A 25,656-nucleotide genomic window follows, 5' to 3' on the forward strand; every position below is an offset into this window, starting at 1 on the left:
GATCTCGGCTCACCGCAACCTCCGTCTCCTGGGTTCAGGCAATTCTCCTGCTTCAGCCTCCTGAGTAGCTGGGATTACAGGCACGCGCCACCATGCCCAGCTAATTTTTTGTGTTTTTAGTAGAGACGGGGTTTCACCATGTTGACCAGGATGATCTCGATCTCTTGACCTCGTGATCCACCCACCTCGGCCTCCCAAAGTGCTGGGATTACAGGCTTGAGCCACCGCGCCCGGCCGCATTTTTTTTTTTTTAAGTTGGTGTTCCAGTCGCCTGTTGAAGAGGCGCTGGGATCTGTGTGTTTTCCTATGCGGAGACTCACTGCGCTGGCTTAAACAGCTGCACTGAGATTCGTGGCGCTTTTTTTTTGCCCTGGAATCTATTGTCCTGGTTCCCTGTTCAGTCCCCTTTTTAAACAGTTGAATGGGCGACTTCCCCTGGCTCCAATTGCCAGCCAAAAGGGCACCCGGACCAGTGTATTTTGTATGGAGAACCGCTGTGCCGGGGCACTGACAAAGCAGCCGCGCTGGTGGACACAGCCAGGCCGGCGACCCATGGGGCTCCTCCGCCTGGGAATTTCCTAGTCCGTGGGCAGTAAAAATGTGGTGTCCACTCACCCTCTGCGCTTTCACTGGGAGCTGCAATCCTGAGCTGTTCCTGAACGGCCATCTTGGATTGATCCCCCAGTTATTTTCTTTTCTACTTTCTAGTCTCTAATAAGAAAAGAGTGGTATGGTGATTTCTATTTTTTGCTTGACTTATTATTTGGTGTTGGGGCTTTTAAAAATGTAATCTAGTTTTGTGTTCTATCCAAATATGGAATATCAGTCATAATTTAATGAAGAGTAGAATTATTTTTTATTTTCCTTATGTGGATTCCTGTAATCCTTTAGATTATGCACAAAATATAGCTGTAGTATGGTATGTTGAGACTAAACTTGAGAACTTTTATATAGAGACCTTTAGGTAATTTCAAAAAACATTTTTTTAAATAAAAGATGTGTTTTGTGTTGTTATTTGCGCACTATATTGCTATGGAGGAAAGAGAAGAAAGTTATTACCATGTTTCTAAAGGCACTATTTTAAGTTCTTCACTTATGTTAGTTTATCTTTTTCTAGATCTGTTTTCCGATGTCTCCAATGGATGGATTTCTGTCCTTTGATTATGAGTTTGTGTCACTATTGATGATACTTAAAGGTTATCCCCCTGGGTTCTCATCAGAAGTCTTTGGTGTACTAGATATTAGATGCTTTCCTCCGTTCACCTACTTAAGGAATTATTTTCATAGAACTTCATGACCTTCACATTGTTGGCAGGGTAAGAGTCATTTGTTGAGTGCTGTTTAATAGTGGCCTGACCTTGATGAAAAGTAAATTCTATTCAGATATCCATCCTTTGATGTTCAACTTAATGTGGAGGTGTATCCCTTTCCAGCCTGTCAGTGTTAATATAATGCAGACCCAAAGTGAAATTGCAAATTCTGTGGAAGTTTCAGCATGAAATATGTTATCTTTGAAATTAATATAGGAGAAGTGCTTGCAAATCCATTGACAAACACAGATCCGACAGAATTAGAGAATATACAATTGAAGAAGAGAAAATCAATAATGATGATGGCACAGTAGGTGCTTAAAGCATTAAGAGTGCTCCTGGCAGAGCTCATAGAGCCCCTGAGTGTTTTGTAAAGTAATTCTCTTTGTAGTTATGCTGTAATATCAAAGGCAATCAGAAGGATGTCATATTTGTACGGGATCTTTAGAGTGCCGTTTTTCTGGCTGGAAGCCTTTGTGGCTGGTGGTACCTTTGCCCAAATTTTGCTTGGGCCCACTAGGCTCATTTCACCTACTCTGCCTAGCAGGCTGTGCTTGGCACACACTACCTGCCTGGGTCTCATGCCTGTCAAGGGCAAGTCAGGCATGGAATGGTGAGGGGTGTCTGAGCAATCGTGGGGTCTGGCCATGGCGCATAGTCAGACGTGCCACCTGCTGCAGCGAGGCAGGCAGCTCCAGGTGCCAGCATGGTTGCCAGCTCCCCATGAGGCTATGGCCAGACCAGTCACATTGCAAGCAGTTTCTGCGGCTTGGCACTGGGGAACATGGTGGTGCCTGGGAGCTTGGAGATGCCAGGAACCACAGGGCCTCAAAGAGGGAGCCACAGCCTTGGCTCAGGGAGCTCCCGGGTCTGGACTCCCCGAGGTGCCACAGCTCATCTTTCCTTCTCTTTGCCTGCAGCATGGCGACTAAGGGGCATGTCTCAGCCCTGTTTGTGTTACAACTGTTGTAGCCTTGCCATTCTGTGGGTCCTGAGTTTGTGTCCTGCAACCAGGAAGAATGAGGTACACTGATAAGTGGAGGGTGAGCAAACTGAAGAGGAGCTTTGTTGAGTGATAAAACAGCTCAGTCTCCCACAGAGGGCAGCTCCTTTCTGCAGCCAGGGTGTCCTGACGAGTGTTCAGATCCTAGTAGAAAGGAGACTCTGGAATGGACAGCTCCTCTCTGCAGGCAGGCCATCCCGTCATTTCCTCAGCTCTCAGCAGAGAGAAGGCCCTGGAGCAGGTTGCTTCTCTCTAAAGCTAGTCATCCCTTCTGAGTTGGGGCAGGAGCTCCCCAGGTGCCACCGCAGCCACCCAAGCCACAGCTGTGGACCTGGGCATCCATGTGCTCTAAGGACAGCCTGCCTGCAGACAGGAGCTGCCCACTCCAAAGGAGCTGTCACTCATAGTGACCCACATGCTAACTCAGTGCAAATTCTGCCAGTATTTAATAACCTGAGATAAAAAGTGTTGTGGTATGTTTCATGCCATACAGCTGTATTTGTAGTTATCCATTTGCTTCTGGCTCAATGCTCCAAAATGAGTACTTATAGAAGTATAGTGTAACAAATTCTTACTGCATCTTCATAGAACCTATTTAAGTGTTTGAAGAACTAAGATAGTGAGAAGGGCAGAAAAGTCGGCAAATAGGCTAAAAGATGATACAATGAGTAAAATGACTAAACACTGTAGTTCTAAGTCAGACTACCATCTGTGTGACCGTGGCAAGGCATTCTGCCTTTCTGAGGTGTCTGCTTATATGTAAAATTGGGATATCAGCTGAACTATTTATCATGCAGAGGTTTAGCAGGGATCACATGAGATCATAGATGTGAAAGAACTTTGTAAACTATACATGACACAAATAGAAGGTGGCACTGGTACAAAAAGAATAATTGATACTCCACATGAAAAACTATCAAGGATATTGTATAAACATAATTAATTAATGGTTTATTTTGAATTAGATTTTTAAACCGAAACTGATTTCACCCTCAGAACAACGTGAGTGGGAGCAATTTCAATAGATTTGGAGAGCAGAAAGCAAGCTTGGACATTTGCTTCCCTAACTCTAGGTGTATGTCTTTATGTCTTCATAGTTACTCAGTTTTCCTAGAGCGACTAGTAAAACTAAGTTATCGCTCTTGCATTAGCTGTCAGCTTTGTCTTGGTTAATAAAAATTTCTTTCTTCTGTATCTCTCCCTTCTTTCTTCCCACCTCCCCTTCCTTCCCTCCACTTTCTCCTTTTCTCTCTTAATTTCCAAAAATTCTCAGAGACATTCACTACTCAATTTTTGCTTAGTTAAGGTTATTTGTATGTTTTGCTAGTGCCTGAAATCATCATGTTGTTATCTTTAACTCACTAACCAAGTTATAAGCTTCTCAGGAACAGACACCAGAATACTTTATGTAGAATCATGGAATATTAAAGCTGGAGGGAAATTTGGAAGTCATTTAGTCCAATTTTCTTATTTTTCCAATAAGGAAACAAATCTAAGAAGAAATATGCCTTTGGAATAAGTAAACCTATTCTTCATTAGGGTTTTTCATGAAGATTATTTGAGACAGTATATTCAAAATGCAGACATATTGCAGATATTCAAGTGGCAGTAGCCTCCCTTCCATACCCTAGGCTGGAAAAACTTTTCCCCCGAGATAGAGAGTAAGAGGGTAATCAAGCTGCTTGGATTTAAAAAAAAAAAAAAGGTACCATTTTGGAAAATAAAGTTTTCATTTTAGATTCTGTTAACTTTTGAATGTGTTCATTTCTAGATTTTCTCTTCATCTGCAGTCCATTGCTCTACTTCTGAGCTATACCTTGTCCTTCATTTCTAGATTTTCTCAAATTAGGTTCCAGGAGGCCCATGGATATGGGAAAGGATAATGTATCTTGTTTCTCATGATGATATTATTTTATAATTTTGGTTACTATATATTCAACTTTTTGCAAAGGATATCATTTCCTGCACTGAGTTTATATGCTTGTAAATGGTATCTAACCGATAATTTCCTTTTTAAGAAGTTTAGTTTCATTTTAAATATACTCACATAGACACTCAAATTTCGCTATTTAAAAGTAATTATTTTCGAAAATTTATTTTCTGTGTTCTTTCAAATAGTAATAGATCCCATTATTACTAAATGTTTAGGGGACTGCAAGAGAGAGTGACAATGCACCAAATTAAAAGACTGTTTCTGTAATAACCACTGTGGCTTACATTTCCCAGAAGCCTAGTGTATGCCTTTAGTTAAGATTTACATTACCGGCTGGGCACAGTGGCTAACGCCTGTAATCTCAGCACTTTGGGAGGCCGAGGCAGGTGGATCACAAAGTCAAGAGATCGAGACCATCCTGGCCAACATGGTCAAACCCTGTCTCTACTAAAAATACAATAATTAGCTAGGCATGATGTTGCATGCCTGTAGTCCCAGCTACTTGGGAGGTTGCAGTGAGCGGAGATTGCAGTGAGCTGAGATTTTGCCACTGCACTCCAGCCAGGTAACACAGTGAAACTCCATTGCAAGAAAAAGAGAAAAAGATTTACATTGCCCACTTACGGGCAGTGTGATTAGAAGTGCCTACAACTATAATAGTTGCATTTATTTCTGATGGCGATTCAAGATTTCAGTCTGAAATATTATTTTCTCAGTATTGTGTCACATCTAAACTGTTTTCTTCCTCTTTTAAATTTTAACAATTTGAGACAAGTTTTGTAAATTAAGAGATGAAAGGAGTTATGTTTATTTGATCTGAAACTATTCAAATACTAATTTTTACTCATCAGTTACTGAGAGAAGATTTTCTAAATCTCCAACTATGATTGCAACTTTTTCTTTCACATCCTATCAGTTTTTGCTTCTGTTACTGGAGCTCTATTACTAGGTGTGTAACATTTATAGTATTTTGTCTTCTCGATAAATTGACTCATTTATCATTATCTAATGTCACTTTTTCTCCTGATGCTATTTCTTGTTTTTACATCTACTTGTCTGATATTAATATAGCCAGTCCAAGTTTTTTTAAATTGATGTTTTCACAGTATATCTTTTTCAATCTTTTATTTTTGACCTATCTGTGTCTTTATATTTAAAGTGGTTTTCTGGTAGTTATTATGTCATTGGGTGTTGATTTTTAAACATCTAATTGATAATCTCTGCCTTTTAATTTGTGTGTTTAAGCCATTTACATTTGATATAATTATCAATATAGTTGGGCTTGAATTTACCATCTTGATATTACTTGTCTCATCTGGTTTTTTTTTCCTTTTTTTCTTCTTTTCCTGCCTTCTTTTGGATTAATTAAGAATTTTTTTTTTTTTTTTTAAGGATAGGGTTTTATTCTGTCACCCAGGCTAGAGTGCAGTGGCATGATCATAGCTCAGTGTAACCTCAAACTCCTGGACTTAAGCACTCCTCCTGCCTCAGCCTCCCCAGTAGCTAGGACTATGAGCACACACCACTATAGCCTGCTAAATAATAAATAAATAAATAAATAAATAAAACTTCTTAGAAACAAGGGTCTTCCCATGATGCCCAGGCTTAATTAAGAATATTTTTATGATTTCATTTTATCTCCACTATTGATTTATTAACTATACCTCTTTGTTTTCTTTCTTTTGTGGTTGATCTAGGGTTTACAGTATTCATCTTTACCTTTTCTCAGTCTACCTCAACTGATAATATGTTGTTATTTGTATAGAGTAAGACCCTTACAACAGAATACTTCCACTTCCTTCCTCCCATCCTTTAGTGTCAAACATTTCACTTCTACCTTATTATAAGTCCCATAATGCATTGGGAATTTTTTTTTCCTGTAAGCAGTCATTTATCTCTTCAAGAGATTTAAAATGAGAAAAATCATTTTTTATTTACCTATGTGTTTTCCATTTCTGATAATCTTTTTATTTAGATCTCTATTTCTGTCTAAAAAAAAGTCCTTTAACATTTCTTATAGTACAGATCTGCTAGCAATGAATTATTGTGGCTTTTCTTGTTCTAAAAAAAAAAAAGTCCTAACGTTGCCTTAATTTTTGAAAGATATTTTCAGTAGGTATAGAATTCTGGGCTCATACCTTTTTTTCACTACTTTAAAGATGTCATTACATTGTCTTCGGGCCTGCCTAATTTCTGATGTCAATCTGCCATAATTCTTATCTTTACTATTCTCTACGTAATGTGCCTTTTTTCCTTTAGCTGCTTTTTAAGATTTCTCTTTATCACTGGATTTCACCAATTAGATTATTATGTGCTTTGTCACAGTTCTTTGCTTCCTCTGCTGGGTTTTGTTTGTTGTTTTAATTTTTTTTTTTTTTTTAAGACAGTGTTTTTTTTTTTTTGCTCAGGCTGGAGTGCAGTGGTACGAACTCGGCTAACTGCAACCTTCGCCCCCAGGTTCAAGTGATTCTCTTGCCTCAGCCTCCTGAGTACCTGGGATTACAGGCATGCGCCACCATGGACCTGGCTAATTTTGTACTGTTGCTGTTAGCGGAGACAGGCTTTCACCATGTCAGCCAGGCTGGTTTTGAACTCCTGACCTCAGGTGATCCATCCACCTTGACCGCCCAGAGTGCTGGGATTACAGGTGGGAGCCACTGCACCCAGCCTTCTGCTTGGGTTTTATTTACCTTAGATTTATGGGTGTACAGTTTTCAACAAATTTGGGAATTTTTCATCCATTATTTCTTCAAATTGTTTTGGCCTCCCCTTGCCTTTTTCTGGAACACTAATTACATGTTAGACCACTTGATATTGTATCATAGCTCCCTGAGGCTTTTGCTTCTTTTTATTTCTCAGTCTTTCTGCTTAGTATGTTTTGTTTTGATAATTTCTATTGTTACATCTTCAAATTCAGTGATCTTTACTTCTTGAATATCTTTTAATGTGTTGTTAAACCCATTCGATATGTTTTTCATTTCAGATACTGTATTTTTCATTTCTGGAACTTCAATTTTAGTCTTATTTCTTCTCTTTCTCTTCTCATTATGTTCTTGTTTTCTTTTGTATTCTTGACTGTATTGACAATATTTGTAATAGATGTTTTAAAACCCTAGTCTACCAATTCCATTGTCTTTGTTATTTCTGGGTCTGTTTCTATTGATTGGTTATGTATCACATTTTCCTGCCTCTTTGCATGTCTGGTATTTTTTATTGGATGCAGTCATTGTAAATTTTACGTTGTTGAGTGCTAGATTTTTTGTTCTAGTATATAATTAAGTAACTTGAACAGTTTAATCTTTTGGAAGCTTGTTTTTAAGTTTTGGTGTGTGTGGTTTGGTGTTAATAGTCTCTTTTTTCTGGATATTTTAGCCTCACTACTAAGGGACATCCCTTCTAAAGACTCTACCCAATGCCCCTGGTATTACGAAGTCTCAGCACTTTGGCCGTTGCCTTCTGTGAGCTTTGGAAATTATTTGATCTACTCTTTTCTGTTATTTTTTTCCCCTGGCCCCAGATATTTTCTCATACATGCACGTATTGATACTCAGCCAGACACATGAGATATCCGCTTTACAGGTATCTGGATCTCTCTGTCTATGCATTTTATCCTTTCTGGCACTCGGCTTGCAAATTTTAGCCACCTCAGCTTCTAGGAACACCAGCCTCGTCTCCTCAGCTCATCAAGACCACTTAGCTCTGTTTCACTTCCCACTGTTGCACTACAGTTTGGAAACTGCCTCCAGGCAATAAGCTGGAGCCATTTGTTTCTCTTCTCTTAGGGATTAGTGTCCCATGCTGTCTGTTGTCCAATGCTTGAACTGTTCTTTCGTATATTTTTTCCAGTTTTCTGTTGGATATAGTGGAAGGTCAATTCTCGTAGTCATTAGTCCTTCATGAGCAGAAACAGAAGCGTTGTGAATACTAGTTTTTAGACATTTAGAAATCGAGTCAGTATTCAGATGCTTTTTAGGTGTTACCTAAAAAATTGTAGTCTTTATTCATGAATATTGTCAGTAATCTGATCTTTGCTTAAATCTTTTTTCCTAAATAAACCATGTTACTTCCTGCCACAGTAATAATCCCTTTTGTTGACCTATTTTTTCCTTTTTTGAAGTAATATTGTTTTTAATTGACAAATTGTAATTATATGCATGTATGGGGTACAGTGTGATTTGAGATACGTATACCATGTGAAATGATTAAATCAAGCTAATTAACTTATCTGTCACCTCACCTATCATTTTTATGGTGAGACACTTGAAATTTACTCTCTTATTTTAAATTATACAATACAGTCATGTGCTGTATAACTGTTCAAGTCAACAGTGGATCACATATACAATGGTGGTCCAATAAGATTGTAATGGAGCTGAAAAATTTCTGTCACCTAATGATGTAGCCTTCATAACCTCTTAGCACAACATATTACTCGTGGGTTTGTGGTGATGCTGCTATGAACAGACCTGTGCTGCCAGTAGTATAAAAGTATAGCATATACAATTATGTACGGTACAGAATACCTTTTAAAAATTACTTTCCTGTTTCTTTTATTCCCCAACTTTATTTCCCTCTAAGGTGTACGAATTTTTTTGGTATGCTTAATTTTTTTAACTGATACATGATATATGTGTCTATTTCTGGGGTACATGTGATAATTTAATATATTTATATCATTTGGAATACGCAATACTTGATAATAACTGTGTTACTGTTGCTGGTTTGTGTATTTACTAAACTTTTAATCGTTACTTTAGAGTGTACTTTTTCTACTTATTAAAAAAAAAGTTAAGAACCTGAGGCAGGTTCCTCAGGAGATATTCCGGAAAAAGGCGTCGTTGTCACAGGAGACGACAGCCCTGTGTGTGCTGCTGCCCCAGCGCCATGCAGGCCTGGGCTGATGTGTATGTTTGTGTTTTAGTGTTTAACAAAAAAATTTAAAAAGTAAAAAGATAAAAATTTTTAAATAGAAAAAAGCTTATGGAATAAGGATATAAAGAAAGGAAACATTTTTGTACAGCTGTACAGTATGTTTGTGTTTTCACCTAAGTTTTATTACAAGAGTCAAAAAGTTTAAAATTTTTTTTAAGTTTATGTAGGAAAAAAATACAGTAAGGATGATTTATTACTGAAGAAAAAAGTTTTTTAATATAAATTTTGTGTAGCCTAAGTGTACAGTGTTTGTGTAGTATGCAGTCATATTGTAAGCCTTCACATTCTCTCACCACTTACTGGCTGACCCAGAGCAACTTTCAGTCTTGCAAGCTTCATTCATGGTAAGTGCCCTATAGAGGTGTACAGTTTGTTTATACCGTATTTTTGCTGTACGTTTTTATGTTTAGATACATAAATACTTAGCATTCTGTTACAGTTGCTTACACTATTCAGCACGTAACATGTAGTACATGTTTGTAGCCTGGGAGTAATAGGCTATGTCATATAGCCTAGGTGTGTAGTGGGCTGTACTAGTTTAAGTACAGTCTTCGCGTAATGAAATTGCCCAGTGATGCATTTCTCAGAAAGTATCTCTGTCATTAAGCTACGCATGACTATCCATTATTGATTACAGTCACTGCTGTGCAGTAGATCTCAAAACCTGTCCCTTCTGTCTTCTGAAACTTTGTACCCTTTAACCAACAACTCCCCATTCCCTCCCTTCTCAGCTTCACCCAGCCTTAGATACTACATATAAGTGAGGTCATGTAGTATTTGTCTTTCTGTGCCTGGCCTATTTTACTTAGCGTAATGTCCTCCAGATTCACCCATGTTGTCGCAAATGACAGAATTTCCCTTTTAGTTTAAGGCTGAATAGTTTCCCACTCTATATGTGTGCTACATTTTCTTTATCCATTCATCCATCAGTGGACACTTAGGTTGATTCCATATCTTGGCTTTTGCGAATTATGCTGCAGTGAACCCCTTCATCGTACTGATTTTGATTTATTTGGATATATACCCAGAAGTAGGATTGCTGGATCATATGGTAGTTCTATTTTAAGTTTTTTGAGGGACCTCCATTTCATTTCCGTGATGGCTATGGTAATTTACATTCTCACCAACAATGTGCAAGAGTTCGCTTTTCTTTGCATCCTTGCCAGCAGTTAATTTCATCTTTTTAAATTAATTTTGAGTGAAGGGACAGGATCAGAAAGCAGAGAGACTTCTTAGAGATTTTGGTGGAAAGATAAGTATAGAAAATAATATGAGATTATATCTTGATAACAACCATTGCACTTTTTTTTACTTACATCTTGGAGAGCACTTTAAAAAAATTATTTTGGAATAATTTTAGATTTATAGAAAAGTTGCAAAACTAAGAATAATACAAATATATGGGATATATACTCATATTTCCTGTATCCAGATTTAACTGTTGTCAGCAATTTATGCCATTGTTTGATCATTTATGCCATTTTCCCTATCTGTCTATCTACCTACCTACCTGTGTATCTGTGTAATTTTATTTCTGAATCATTGATTATAAGTTATGTTCATCCTGGTCCATTACTCCTGAGTACTTTAGAAGACTGAAACAAGGTAGCTAAGTAATGAAAAAATAAGCCAAACAAAACCAGAAACAATCTAAATGTCTATCAACAGGAAAATGGATAAAATATGATATAGTCATATAATGGTACATTAAACAACTATGAAAATTAATGAACTGCAGCTACAAGCAACATGAATGAACCTAAGAAACATTATATAGAGTGTGAAAGGCAAAGCTCGAGCTAGACACAGTGGCTTGCCTGTATTCTCAGCTACTGGGGAGGCTGACGTGGGAGGATTGCTTGAGCCTTGGGAGGTCAAGGCTGCAGTGAGCTATGATCGTGCCACTGCACTCCAGCCTGGCTGACAGAGCAAGACCCTGTCTCAAATAATAATAATAACTTTAAAAAAGGGCAAAGCTCAGAAAACTACATACTATGGTATAATACCATCTTTTTAAAAGGCAAGTTAACAATGAGCAGAATTCAGTAAACTAGTTACCTCTGGAGTGGGAAACAGAGGGCTGGGATAGGGAAGAAGTACACTGGTAGATACAACAATATTGATAATGTTTTAGTTCTTAAGTCAGGTAATGGATTCATAGGTTTTTATTATTATCATGCTTCATAGCTTATAGATATGTTTTATGTATTCGCTTGTATTTTTCAAAAATTTAAAGACAGCTAAAGGATGTTGTCTAAATAGAATTTATAAAAGAGAGGTGTAAAAGACAGTTTGTCATGCATGGTTTGTTTGTATATGTCTTACATCCCTAACTAAAAGTGTAAATTAATTGAGCATAAAGACCATATTTAGTGCTATTTTGTTATCTGAATTATAGATTCCATAAGACCTACTATAATTTGTATACAAAATAAAGACTCAGTCTGTGTTTATTGATTACATGATTTGAAATAGCTATAAAACAGTAAGTATAAATACTTTATTTTCAGAAAAATTCAAATTGATCTGTTGGGGAGTTTTTCTCACATAGGTAGGAAATTTCCAGAATGCTTCTGATGTATTTATTACACAATATATCAGAAGGCCACTAAATAGTGGCATTTGGTTAAGGGAATTTTAAAGAAAAAAACATTCTATTAAATTTTAGTGGTAAATATATAAGGGATATAACTTCTTGTAAGCAAGGACATTTAAAAATAAAGAGTTACGGGTATGTCAGTATCACTCATGAAAAACTTAGCAGTTCGTATTCTTACCAGTATACTGAAACCAATAGTGAATTACTCAGGCTAGAAAATGTATCTGAGGCTGCATTTATATTTCTTTTAGAATCATACCTCATGTTTGCTAAGGGAAGCCGATAATTTTGTGTGGATTACCTATGATTTTGTTTCCTCCTGGGCCAGTATGCCCCAGTACCCAGCATGCCCGGGGCTTTCTTCACCTCTCCCTCTCAGGAGGAGAGAATGGGAACTTGATTTTACACTAGCCTAAACTAAATTCCGAGTAATGGCCAAGGTAATTCTGCTGCAACACTGATCACATAACCCTGCCAAAATCAAATCGAAATTAATTTTGAGATTATCTACTCTTCTGGATACCGTCTTTTAAACTTCACTACTACAGATATGTGAAATTGGAACCTGGCTATGCAACAATCAGCAGAGTGTTTGAAGAACAGACACATATGAAGGAGGACTCCAGTAGGTTTTTACCAGCTCTGATCCTGGGGCCAAAACAAATTATTGTCTCCTGTTCATTTGGCAAATCCTCATTGGTCACCAGTTCATAATTTTGTATTTGTTCATAAGGTTTGTGTTTGTCTTTGCAAGTTGGCAACATGTTTCTAAAAAGATCTCTTGCTGGCAGTTCAAATGGTTAAAAAAAAAAGAAACTGAAAAGGTCTCATCCTCAGGGCCAAGACTATATTTCACATAAAGCAATATGTTCACCACAAACTCCAAGAATACTAGATTTTGAACATAAAAAAATATTATTTGTTATTGGGCACGGTGGCTCATGCCTGTAATCCCAGCACCTTGGGAGGCTGAGGCAGGAGTATCCCTTTAGTCCAGGAGTTCAAGACCAGCCTGGGCAACGTGGTGAAACTCTGGCTCTACAAAAAATATAGAAGTTAGCCAAGTGTGACAACACCTGCCTGTGGTCCCAGCTACTCAGGAGGCTGAGGCGAGAGGATCACCTGAGTCCAGAAAGTGGAGGCCGCAGTGAGCTGTGATTGAGCCACTGCACTACAGCTTGCGTAAGAGTGAGACCCTGTCTCAAAAAAAAAAAAAAAGTATTTTTTGCTGCTGCATGGTAGGTTTACTGTCATTAAGAAAAGTCGAGCAGATTAAAAATGCAAGGTGGACTGTTTATGCATCATGATACATGTGGAATTCATTTTATTCTTTTTCCATAAATAATTACAGTGCTTTCTCATTACTTCTGATAGTTTTATTCCTTGTTAATTTTCCTTTGCTATGGAGAGTCTTGATATCAGTTTGGATTAACAGGTGCACTTAGCATTACCTTTTTCTCGCTGAATCTTTGCTTCAAAACAACAATAAGAATAAGTAAGGGTGAGGCACTGCACTCTTTTTTTTTTTTTTTTTTTTTTTTTAAATAGCTGAGCAGGAAGTTTGCCTCTGACAGGGTATTGTAATCAGGTTTATCACAGGAGCCTGCTGTTGTGTAACAGAAACTCTAGCCTGTCCTTACCTGTCTTAAAGTATTGCTTCATGAAGGAAAATAAACTCGCTGTAATATTTGTGAAATTCAATAAAATGCTTTCCCAAGCACTCTGTTTTTAATGCATGCTGGAACAATTTGTTATAGCTTTGTGGTCTTTTAAAAAACATATTAAACTTGTGATTTCTTACTATTATAATTAAATGAATCTGTATCATTCTAGAAGCCCTATATGTCACATTTATTATACCTTTTAGACACATCTTCAGCCAAGTGTAGTAAATGTCCACACTCCCTCCCTACTTCCCTCCCTTCCTTCCCTCTTTTTTCAAGAAGAAAAGGTTTGTGGTGCCTTCAGATGACTGTTGATTTAATTGACAGGCAGTTTTTCTTCATTGTGTGCTTTTTGCCTTTGCTCACAAAAGTGCATTCACTGTTCTATAGTATGTTGAAACTTTTAAATGGAAACGGCTTCTCATTAACAAAGGAAGCATTTTCTTCCCCCCTTCCATGCCTTAGCTTTCTCCACTAAGTCTTGGCTTCTTCAGCAGCTGTACCTCCACCAGAAATGACAAAAGGTGCAATTGTGCTAGGAGATGGCAATGGAGATAATGCCAGTGGAGTTTTGTGTGTGGGCTGCTGGGGACTGTTTTTCTTCTGTGTTTGGTTTTGTTTTATTTTTGTTATTCCAGAAAGTTGAGAGCACATCTAAAAACCAAAAAAAAAAAAGGCTTTAAAAATCCTTCTCAAGCTTTTATCCCAGGTGAGCTGTTTCTTTCCATTAAGTTGTTCTGTTAGTATTTCAGTGGGCCCCTCTGTCTTAATAACAACAAATCTGACAAAACTCACTTAAAGCAGAGGGACATGGAATACAGAGAGTGTTGATGTGATTTGTTTTCTTTTTCCAAGCAGGCCGTGAGAGTCTGGGTCTTCCTGCCATTACCCTGACTTAAGAGCAAAGCTCAGGAGAGGAGATAGGTGTGCAAATTAAATTTTAAGTCTTTACAGCCATCTCCTTTTTCTGAGTTGTGATTCCTGAGCCCAAGTAGATAGCCAGTTCCTTTATTTACTTAATTAATTTGGAGTTAACCTTTTTCTCCTGCTTTTTCTGCCTTTGCCTCTTCTGCTGCTTCATTTGTGACACAACTTTCTGGAGTATGGTGCTGACTTGAAGCCCTATTTACTTCTAGCAAAAACCTTTCAGGTTACCTGGTGGAATCAACTGCAAATCTGGTCTGTTTCAGGGGTTACCATCTCATCACAGCATACCAAATAACCAGATCGTTGAACGAACCAAAGTATTGGGTCTCAATATATTTGTCTGTATTAGATACAATTTATTCTGTCAGTGACTTACAATAGGGCTACTTCTATCTTTTCAGCCTTGATTTTCTTTATATATTTTACACCTACAGATCAGTTTCTAAATAGATAAAATGTAGCATAGATACTGTTTTACCACAGTCCTTGGCAGTGTTTCTCGATCTCAAGAATTACTCATTTCATCATCCCTCACTAGACTCAGCAAGAAGGGATGAAGAGGAAACTGGAAATTTATTCTGAAGTACACTCCAGTATTTTGAATGTTGATCAGCAGCATTCTGATCTTCTCCCTGAATGAGTAAAAAGAAAAGATGTAATATTAGGTCAGCCAAACCCACTGTGTGGCACTTGGCCAGGATGATTCATTTTGCCTTAGGGCAATCTTACACCCTTTGTGAAACTGGGTTTCTTTTGGTTGAGAGAAGAGAAAGACTCCTCCTGAGCTGTCAGTCACTTCTTAAGCACTTTCAAATGAAGGCCGTAGTGGATTGTTTTGATCTGCCCAGAGTCTTCAAACCTGACTCTAGGTTTGTTCACCTTCTTACTCTGTAGGCCACATGTAGTGCTTGGAATTGTTTGTGCAATCTTTCTTAGAATAAAAATCTGACAGATTTCAAAACTACCTGAGGGAAATTGAGGTGAGCGTAATGATCAGTTTCCCTTCCACTCTTCCTTCCCAGACACCATGAGGGAGAAGCCAGCAAGTGTTTTCTTGTGTTCCTGGCCCACTTCCCCCCCCACCATCATCCCAGCCTCACTGGAATGTTTATGTGTGCCTCTCTTTCCAATTTGGAGAGCAAAGCTGTCTGAGCATTTCCTCCTGTTTACAACAAAAATAGCCTCTGCATTTTATTTTTTGTTTCTTACAACTGGCATATTCTGTTTTTTTTGGGAAACCATAGCAATTTTATTAATCTCTAGAGGCTCTCAGGCTTTGGTATGCATAGGAATATCCTGAGAGCTTGTTTAAACTGCAGATGCTTAGACTCAGTGTCAGACATTGATTCAGTAAGTATAGTGTGGGCTTTAAGAAGATGGTTTTTGTAAGCATCTTGCAAGTGATTCTGATGGAGATTGTGCTTTGAGCAGTGTGTGTAAGCCTTATCTCTACGTCTGTCTGTCTTCTGTTATTCCACCTTGTTCCACAAAAGATTAGAGGTATTAGCAGATAACCAAATGGTCAGTATAAAACAAAATGCTGATATACCTTATTAAGTATGTGTTGTTTTAAACAGAATTCTGTTAAAACTACTTGGGAACTATATCTGTTGAGAAACTGGTCTTTGAGTTTAAAATATATGAAAATAACGAAAATCAAGGCTGAAAAGATAGAAGTATCCTTACTGTCTATAAGTCACTGGCAGAGTACAGTACTAATGGAGAGGATTCTGGCAGGCTTCTTATTCTGGGAAATGCAGACACATATCTATCTCGGTGTGATATTTTTAATAATTATAGTTTAATAACTCCATATTTCCCCCCAAAATGTATTTCTATTCATAAGAGGTTTTATGTAAGATAAAAGTAGATATTTGTAAGTGGTATAGTTTTTGAATGTCTGTATTCCATATATGCTAAATTTTTTTTTAATGCTGAATTTTTAAAATCTTGGCTTTATTACTCTTCTAATTATGACCTCTTAAACATGTTTTTTTTTTCTTTAGACAGACATTACTTAGATTCCTTTTTTCTTTTTTTTTTCTGCCACCTTGTCTGAGAACTTTGCAGCCTCCCAAGTAGCTGGGATTACAGGCATGTGCCACCACACCCAGCTAATTTTGTATTTTTAGTAGAGGCAGGGTTTCTCCGTGTTGGTCAGGCTGGTCTCAAACTCCCGACCTCAGGTGATCTGCCCGCCTCAGCCTCCCAAAGTGCTGGGATTACAGACGTGAGCCACCATGCCCGGCCATTTTAGCCATTTTTAAGTGTACAGCTCAGTGGCATTAAGTGTATTTACATTTTTGTGCATCCATCACCAACATCCATCTCAAATTTTTTCATCTTCCCACAGTGAAACTCATACCTGTTAAACACCAACTTTCCATTCCCCACTTGTTCTAGCTCCTGGTAACCACCATTTTACTTTCTGTCTCTAGGAGTTTGACTTCTCTAGGTATCTCATATATGTGGAATCATAAAATATTGTCCTTTTGTGTCTGGTGTCTGGCTTATTTCACTTAGCAAAATATCTTTAAGGATCACCTACATTGTTGCTCGTTTCAGAATTTCATTCCTTTTCAGGCTGGATAATACTCTATTATATATATATATATATATATATATATATATATATATATAAACATTCAAAATCTATACTACTTGTTACTATCTTATATGAAATATATATACACTTACGTACTTACATGCCATGTTTTGTTCATCCATTCATTGGTGTACGTTTGGGTTGTTTCCATCTTTTGGCTATTGTGAACAATGCCAGTAGGAACATTGCGCTACAAATATTTGTTCACGTCCCTGCTTCTAATTACTAAAGTGCAATTATTGGATCATATAGAAAGTCTATGTTTAATTTTTTAGACAATCTGATTGCTCATGAATGCCATTAACATTTGCTATTTTTGATTGTCTTGTTTAATGTGCATAAACATATTTGCAAAATTAGGATTGAAGCATATATACAAATTTGTCTCCTGTATTTAAAAAATTCAGTATTGTACTATGAATATTTTCCTAAGTCATGGAACAACCCATCAAAGCATGTTTTCTTAGCTGCTTAATGTGAGGCATTTATATCTAACATCAATATCCAATAATAAGGAAATGATGGATTCATGAAGAGGAACATTTTCCAGTCACTCAAAATGACGTTCTCACAGGCTATCTCATGATGTTAGAAAATAATCACAAAACATAATGTTAGGTCAAAATTCAGGAGACGAAACTATATTCCTTATCCGTTTTGTACAAAAGCTCTCAGACAGGCAGGAGCTTAGCCTAAGAGCAATGTAAACTATTAGAGAGGGATTTTAGTAGGGGAGTAACATGAGATTTGCATTTTATAATCTTACCCTGGCTGGAAGCAGTGGTTCATGCCTGTAATCTCAACACTTGGGAGGCCAAGGCAGGCAGATTGCATGAGCCTAGGAGTTCGAGACCAGCCTGGGCAACATGACGAAACTCCGTCTCCACAAAAAATTAGCCGAGTGTGGTGGCACATGCCTATAGTTCCAGCCTACCCAGGAGGCTGAGGCGGGAGGATCACTTGAGCCCAGGAGGTTGAGGCTGTAGTGAGCTGTGATCATGCCACTGCACTCCAGCCTGGGCAACAGAGTGAGACCCTGTCTCAAATAATAATAATAATAATAATAATAATAATAAATTAAATTAAATTTTATCCTGGCTACCAGTTGCAAAGAGGTAGAAGCAGATACAGGACTGTCAGAAGGTTTGTGATAGCCTGGGTCTGGGGTAGAGTTGTTCAAGTGAGGAGAAGGACTATTATTGAAGAACAGGCTTGGAGGTGGAGTAAACAACCTGTGGAATGGAATGAATGTGGTGTGTGAGGAAAGGGAGGTGTCAAGGATGTTCCAAAATGTTTGCTTTTTGTGACTGAGTAAGGAACACTGTTGGAGGGATTAAAGTTTAGGGATGTGGAGAGAGATATCCAGATAGAGATGTCAAATAGGCTATTGGATTTAAATCCCAGTGTTATAAATGTGGATGTGCCTAAAAGTACTGAGAGAAAAGGCCACCAAGATCCTAACACAGGGTTTCTGTAAGCTGTCAGTGATCTTTATTACCTTTTAGTATAGAGTTTTATATTTCCTATATTTTTTGTAATGTTCATGTGTTATTTTTATAATCAATTTTAAATGTTGCTAACATATAGTCATCACGTCATTTTTTATATTGGTTTAAAAATGGGAAACAACCTAAAATGCCTAACAGTGAGAGAAGACCGGTTCAAAGGGTGGTTAAAGGGTTTTCAGTCCCTTTAAAAAAATATTTTGAGTGTTATTCAAAAAGGAAAAGTTAGTTCTGTTTAAAAATAAAAAAGATTTTTAAAAAGTGAAGCCTGTAATACTGAATTGATTGTAGCAGAATCTGGAATCTAATCTGGAATTGAATCTAGCAGAATCTGGAATCTAATCTATAGTATAAATAGGTAGATATGCACAATTAATAATTATTTTCTCTTCAATTCATATTTGAAAGAATGGTGGCCTATTTGTCACCAGATGTTGAGTTTGATGCATCAGCTTTTAATGTGGAAGTTTTGAAAATAGGCTAAATCCTTTTAGCCTACTAAATTGCTTTTCATTAATGACCTTACACATACTTGTCATGAATTTATCATCCATCAAATCATTTTTTTGAGATGATTTTTTTCTTTCTTTTTTTTTTTTTTTTTTTTTTTTTTTTTTTTTTTTTTTTTTTTTTTTTGAGATAGAGTCTCGCTCTGTCGCCAGGCTGGAGTGCAGTGGCACAATCTCAGCTCACTGCAACCTTCGCTGCCAGGGTTGAAGCAATTCTCCTGCCTCAGCCTCCCGAGTAGCTGGGACTACAGGCGCATGCCACCACGCCCAGCTAATTTTTGTATTTTTAGTAGAGACGGGGTTTCACCATGTTGGCCAGGACGGTCTCGATCTCTTGACCTCGTGATCCGCCCACCTCGGCCTCCCAAAGTGCTGGGATTACAGGCATGAGCCACCATGCCTGGCCTGAGATGATTTTTTTCTAAGGGGGTCATTTGCTGTTCTAGTGTTTTGTTTGCAGATAAACATACTTAATTACATCTCTTACCTGCATTATTTAAAGGATTAAGATTGCCATAAATCTTATTGGTAATGTTAAATTGTCTCAGCTTGAAAAGATGCTTCAAATTCTGTGCAGAATGAAGCAGAGGTCTAAATTTTATAAATAAAAAGGAAGACACTTTCTTTTCAAAGGTCACTGAGAACTTATGTTTTTCTTTTCTCTCTTTAAAATTCACAGATTAAAATACAATTAATATTATTTTAGTGTACAAGTAGAATTACTCTATCCCAACATTTTTTGAAAAAACTTAAAATGCTACATTGCTACTTTGGGTTAACAGAAATTTACTTTGTATTCTTCAGCTACAGATGAATCATATGTTGATTATATAACATAAACTGAAGACGTTTTTTCCTAAGGAAATGTAAGGGTTTAGATATTAAAATAGTTGTACCAAAATAAATATAATCCAGAGAAGATTGTAGCTTCAGGCAAAGTAAAATCAAGCATAGTTAAAGATTCTAAAAATTAACAGTATAATTGTTTCTGTATAAGCATTATACAGAAACGTTAAGGTCTTTCCAGCTTTGTATTTGAGCAATGATTTCTCCCACAAAGGTGATGTATGAAGCATTTTTTTTCACTTATTTCTCCCACAAAGGTGATGTATGAAACATTTTTTTTCACTTTTTATTGAGGTAAAATAGACATAGAGAAACACATACACATCATAAATGTATGTACAGTGTGATGAATTTTCACAACCTGAACACAGTCACATCCCCAGGACCCAGCTTCGTGGAGAAGCATTCCTAGTGCCCGAGGAGCTCTGCTGTGTGCTCCCTTGTAGTCATGTCCTGCCCCACCCCCAGAGTAGTCAGACTCTGACTTCTAACAGTACAGAAGTTGGGGACAGAGTTAATCAGTTTTGTACTTTATACAAATGGAATCATTCTCTTTTGCATCTGGCTTTTTACTTTGAACATTATGTTTTGAAGATTGATTCATTGTTGCATGCAGCACATTCACTTGCTGAGTAATGTTCCATTGTGAGATTATATCACAATTTACTTATCTATTCTAGATAAGTAATTTATGGACATTTGAGTAATTTCTAGCTTAGAGCTTTCACAAATAGTGTTGTTATGAATGAACATCCTAGTGCGTGTCTTTTATGGATATGCGTGCACGTTTCTACTGGGTATACATAGCTAGGAGTAGAATTGCGTTGACCTAGGAGGTACATATGCTCAACTTTAATAGATATTGCAAAATAGATTTTCAAAATTTTTGTATTTAGGCTCAATTTTAATAGTGTTCTACCATATCAGAAATGTTAGTTTTCTGAAATCCCACAAGCCTTTTGCTTATTTCTTACTCATGGTACCTGATAACTTTCTATTTTGTACTATAGTTATTTATCCATACCTTATCTCCTTTCTAGATTGTCAGCTCCTTACGGAGATTGTCTTATTCATCTTTTTATTTCTGAGATTGTCTTATTTAAGTTTTTATTTCCCAAAGTACCTTGCACAATTCCTTGCATAGAATAGGCTCTAAATTAAATATTTTTATGTGAATAGATGAGTAAATGAAAAATTACATGCAGTATTAATATTAGGAAAGTTTATAAATTGCAAAAATACAAATGGTATATGCAAAAAACTTCAAGAGATCTTTAAGTGCTAGACAGAATTAATATATTAATATTTGTTCATAGCTTTTCTGAACTTTGTAAGAGAATCTTATATACTTTTGTATGAGCCAGTTTAGTGTAAAGTTGAATTGTGGATTTTTAACTACTAAACTTAAAGCCTGGCGTTACTCCCATATACAAGCATGTGAATGTTATGTAACAGTGAGCTACATTTGTTAGCTATGAATTTGAAGGGTAATGAGAGAGTGCACGTGAGAAAGGTGAGGGGGAAATTGTGTATCAGAGCAGTCATGACAACATTATAACTCTGATTGGGTTGTAGCTTTCTTCGTTTCTCCAGATTCTTCGAAGGCAAGAAGTAGTGATTTTACCATATCATGGGAAAAGCCAGTAAGAGTTTTGTGCACCAAGTAGAATTTTAGTGGCTTTTAAAGTTTCGTATTTATTATTTAAAATTGCTGAGTTAAAATATTAAGGGTTTATAGAGGTTTTCTCTCTTCATACTTGTCTCCAAATTCCAAATTGTATTCAATAAATGCGTTATTAGTTGTGTCTGCTTCTTTTTCTTTTCTTTTTTAAGCATTCCAAATACTCTGTCTTGGAACATATTACTTTCTAAATCAGAAATTTTTTCTCTTTCCAACTTTGATTTTAGGTTCAAGGGGTACATGTGCAGGTTTGTCGTATGGGTAAATAGTATGTCGTGGGGGTTTGGTGTTTGGTGTACAGATTGTCACCCAGGTAATAAGCACAGTAAAGGTAGTTTTTTGCTCCTCACCCTCCAGCCTCAAGTAGGCCCTGGTGTCTGTTGTTCCCTTCTTTGTGTCCATGTGTACTCAGTGTTTAGCTCCCACTTATAAGTGAGAAATGCAGTATTTAGGTTTTTGTTACTGTATTAATTTGCTTAGGATAATGGCCTCCTGCTCCATCCATGTCGCTGCAAAGTACGTGATCTTGTTCTTAGGGTGTGTAGTATTCCATGATGTATATGTACCACATTTTCTTAATCTAGTCCACTGTTGGTGGGCATTTAGGTTGATTCCATGTCTTTGGTATTGTAAATAGTGCTGCGATGAACACACACATGCATGTGTCAATGACTTATGTTCCTTTGGTTATATATCCAGTAATGGGATTGCTGGCTTGAATGGTAGCTCTGTTTTAAGTTCTTTGAGAAATCTCATGGTACCTGATAACTTTCTATTTTGTACTATAGTTATTTATCCACACCTTATTTCCTTTCTAGAGTGCTTTCTACAGTGGCTAAACTAATTTACATTCCCGTCAGCAGTGCATAAACATTCCTTCTTCTGCTCAACCTCACCAGCATCTGTTATTTTTTGACTTTTTAATAATAACCATTCTAAATCAGAACATATTTTTAAAAATAATTTTGTTGTAAAAATTGCAACTATGATGGTCTCTCTTTTATTTCAGTCTTGGCCTAACTACGATGATATCTATAAAAAAACAATTGAAGTTGCCACATTTTTAGATTTGCCTCGTTTTCCAGAGATAACTGAAGACTGCTATCTTCATCCCAACATATTGTGTATGAAATACTTGATGGAAGTCAACCTCCCTGGTAAGTGTGTGCCATTTTTGGGGGGGGACACTTTAACTACTAGAATTCTAATAAGCGGAATATAGAATCTTTTTAAATCACAGACTATTAGAACCACCTGAAAAGGTCCATGGTAACAAGAAACTTAATTTCAAAATCCTTTCTTAAAAATAATTCAGACCATTTAAAATAGTTAAAGGGACACTATTCAGAAATAGAGTTTTCAGAAATAGAGTTCTATTTTGGTGTAAGGGATTTATGTTTGAGAGATTACAACATTTGGTACTTTACTTGTAAAGTACCAAATGTTTCAGTATGTGTTTGTAATGATCTGTACCCCATCCCAAAATGACACTTTTTAATTTGCATGAAAAATTATCATTACATAATGAATTCTAGAAACTAATCTGTGGTAGTATTTTTGTTGTTTGATAATGTATCCAGCCCATAAAACAAATGGAGAGCAAAGTCTGGTCAGATCATATTGAACTCTAAGGGAGTGAAGCATAGAATGTAAAAAGAGCCTCACTATACCTGGTTCATAGTATACCAACACACAGGTAACCTCAATGGAATCTGCTGGTGGAATCCAGTCCTGAATTTCTTGTTAGACTAGAAATGTGAGAAATTTTGGACTTATATTCTTAAGAGAAAATACAAACATAGTGTGACTATACCATTGCTGAAGCAATGTAAAAAATGTGATTGAATGTATTGTTAATAGGAGAGTAAAATACATGTGTTATGTGAAAAAAGCAATATACAAAATTGTATGTACGGTAAGTATAAATATGAATATAAATATATAGTAACATATAGTATTGTCATAATTAAAAAATATTTTTAAAAACAGAAACCAAAATAATTTAAACTGTTCAAATGTAACATTTCTAAAGCCAAGGAATATGGCTCCTATTGAGATTCCAGAAATCAGTAGTAATTATTTGATTAAGATTCCAGAATTTGGAAGATCTCATTTCAGCATTTGGACATGTTATATAGATCAGAATTACTGCTTCTTTGATAGGTCTCTCAAGTACAGAAAGTTCCTGTATGCTATCTTATATTCTAAATTCTGAGTTTATAGAGAGAATACTGGGTTATGGAAGGAGTACCAGGGATTAGCAAAATATAACTGATGCAGCCTGGTTAATAGCAAGCAAGCATCTACCTCACGTGTTTGTTATTGGACAGAGAGGGGATAATGGGTTTTCTGGTGAATACGTATAGTTTAACAGCATTTCTTGCCTAACATTTCCAGAGAGTGAGGAGTAGAAATAAATCCATTAGAATATGCAGAGAGATATTATTGTCATTTGATATTTATTAAGTGATTTTTTGGAGGCAGTATTATAAAAAATGAAGGTAGAAAAATTTCACTTCTCACAGTCTGTTCAATAGAAATAATTTGAAATATAGAAAAAATTTACACATAAATGTTATTAGTCTCTTTATAATATTGAAAAATCAGAAGCAACTTAAATATCCAAAAGAAAGGGAAGAGTTATGTAAACAGTGGTGTGTATGTTTAGTGGAACATTTTGTATGTATCTTTTAAAATAATGTTTATGAAGAGTTCATAAAAGCATGGAAAATGTTTATGTTGTAATAAAAAGGCAAACCAAATCACAAAATTATATATAACCTAACCACAGCTACGTCAAATGCAGACATTCATGAAAAGATTAGAAGTAAATATACCAAAATGTTAAAGTGGCTATTTCTAAGTTAGGGTAACACATGTTATTTTTTCCTTCTCCTACCTTTATGTATCTTACAAATATCCTGTATTGAGTTTTATTACTTAACAGTGGGCATGGGGAGAGCAGTATGCTTTTTCTTTTTTTTTAAAGATAGGGTCTTATTCTGTTGACCAGGCTGAAGTGCAGTGGTGTGATCATAGCTTATTACAACCTCAAACTATTGGACTCCAGTGATCCTTCCACCTCAGCCTCTCTAGTAGCTGAGGCTACAGGCATGCTCCACCATACCTGGGTCTATTTTTTAAAAATTATTATTACTTTTAGTAGAGATGAGGTCTCACCATGTTGCTCGGGCTGGTCTTAAACCTCTGGGCTCAAGCCATCTTCCTGCCTTGACCTCCCAAAGTGCTGGGATTACATGCGTGAGCCACCAAGCCTGGCTTATTTTTTTAAACAAAATACATCTACAAATGAAGTTATGATAGTTCCTGTACCTTAGGATTTAGATTCTAAAATGTTTACAGTTGGTTTGCAAACCACCTATGCATAAGATTGTAAGAGTATTCCCAGAACATGCCACTTGTAATATTTACAAATATTGCTCTCAGTAATGCCATCAGTTTTACGGTGCCATTGATCAAAAAGAAGAGATCTATGTATGTGGTACTTTTTACAAAGAGAGGGTTTAGGGTTCCCAGAAAGCTAAAAGTGGTTTTAAACATGCTGGGGCAATAGCCGCCCCTCCTCAATGCCTTTAAAGGTGACCATGTATCCTCTGGAGCTCGGGGAAAGGCTTCAGCAAGTGTGTCACACACACCCTGCCTGAGTCAGCGCTGCCCCTTTGATGGCCGTGGATGAGCTTAGTTGCACCCTCTACCCTCTAGTATGATTCCTCCCATTGTCATCCACGAGCCTGCTGGGTAGGGTTTCTGACGGTGTTTGTGATCATTTATGTAATTTCTATTTCATGTATGTAATTTCTGAAGTTTCCAAAGTGCCCATATATAAATTCTCTCCTGTGTGAAGGTAGCAAGGGAGGGCAAGCAGGCTTCCCCTTGACAGAGGAGACTTAGGGTGGTTCAGGGACACCCAGGTGGTAGGTACACCCAGGAGTAGATTCCCACAGCCCCGTACATCCCCTTTCGAGGCCTTTGCACTTCCCACGCTGTACTCCCTTTCGAGACCCTATACTGTCCTTGCTACCATTCTCATAATTTCTTCCACTTGCTTTTTTATTAGTCTGTACTTCTGGCATAAGAGAAGCAGTTCAACATCTTAAATTTTTTTTTTTTTTTTTTTTTTT

General features: G+C 36.9%; 1 protein-coding gene across 5 annotated transcripts in view; it reads left to right on the forward strand.

Moving 5' to 3' along the window:
- TAF1B (TATA-box binding protein associated factor, RNA polymerase I subunit B) overlaps positions 1–25,656 on the forward strand; it is an 87,832-nt gene that overhangs the window by 40,648 nt on the left and 21,528 nt on the right. For 4 of the 5 annotated variants that reach the window (XM_017525332.2, XM_017525358.1, XM_017525350.2 and 1 more), the window contains one exon: positions 22,524–22,671. In XM_017525332.2, coding sequence (XP_017380821.1) covers positions 22,524–22,671 — 148 coding nt within the window. Of the gene's footprint in view, positions 1–15,634; positions 15,719–22,523; positions 22,672–25,656 lie in introns of those variants that run through there. The other variant, XM_037737213.1, reaches the window with a different exon arrangement.

This window comes from Cebus imitator, unplaced genomic scaffold (assembly GCF_001604975.1).
Source record: "Cebus imitator isolate Cc_AM_T3 unplaced genomic scaffold, Cebus_imitator-1.0 Scaffold1, whole genome shotgun sequence".
Taxonomy (NCBI): domain Eukaryota; kingdom Metazoa; phylum Chordata; class Mammalia; order Primates; family Cebidae; genus Cebus; species Cebus imitator.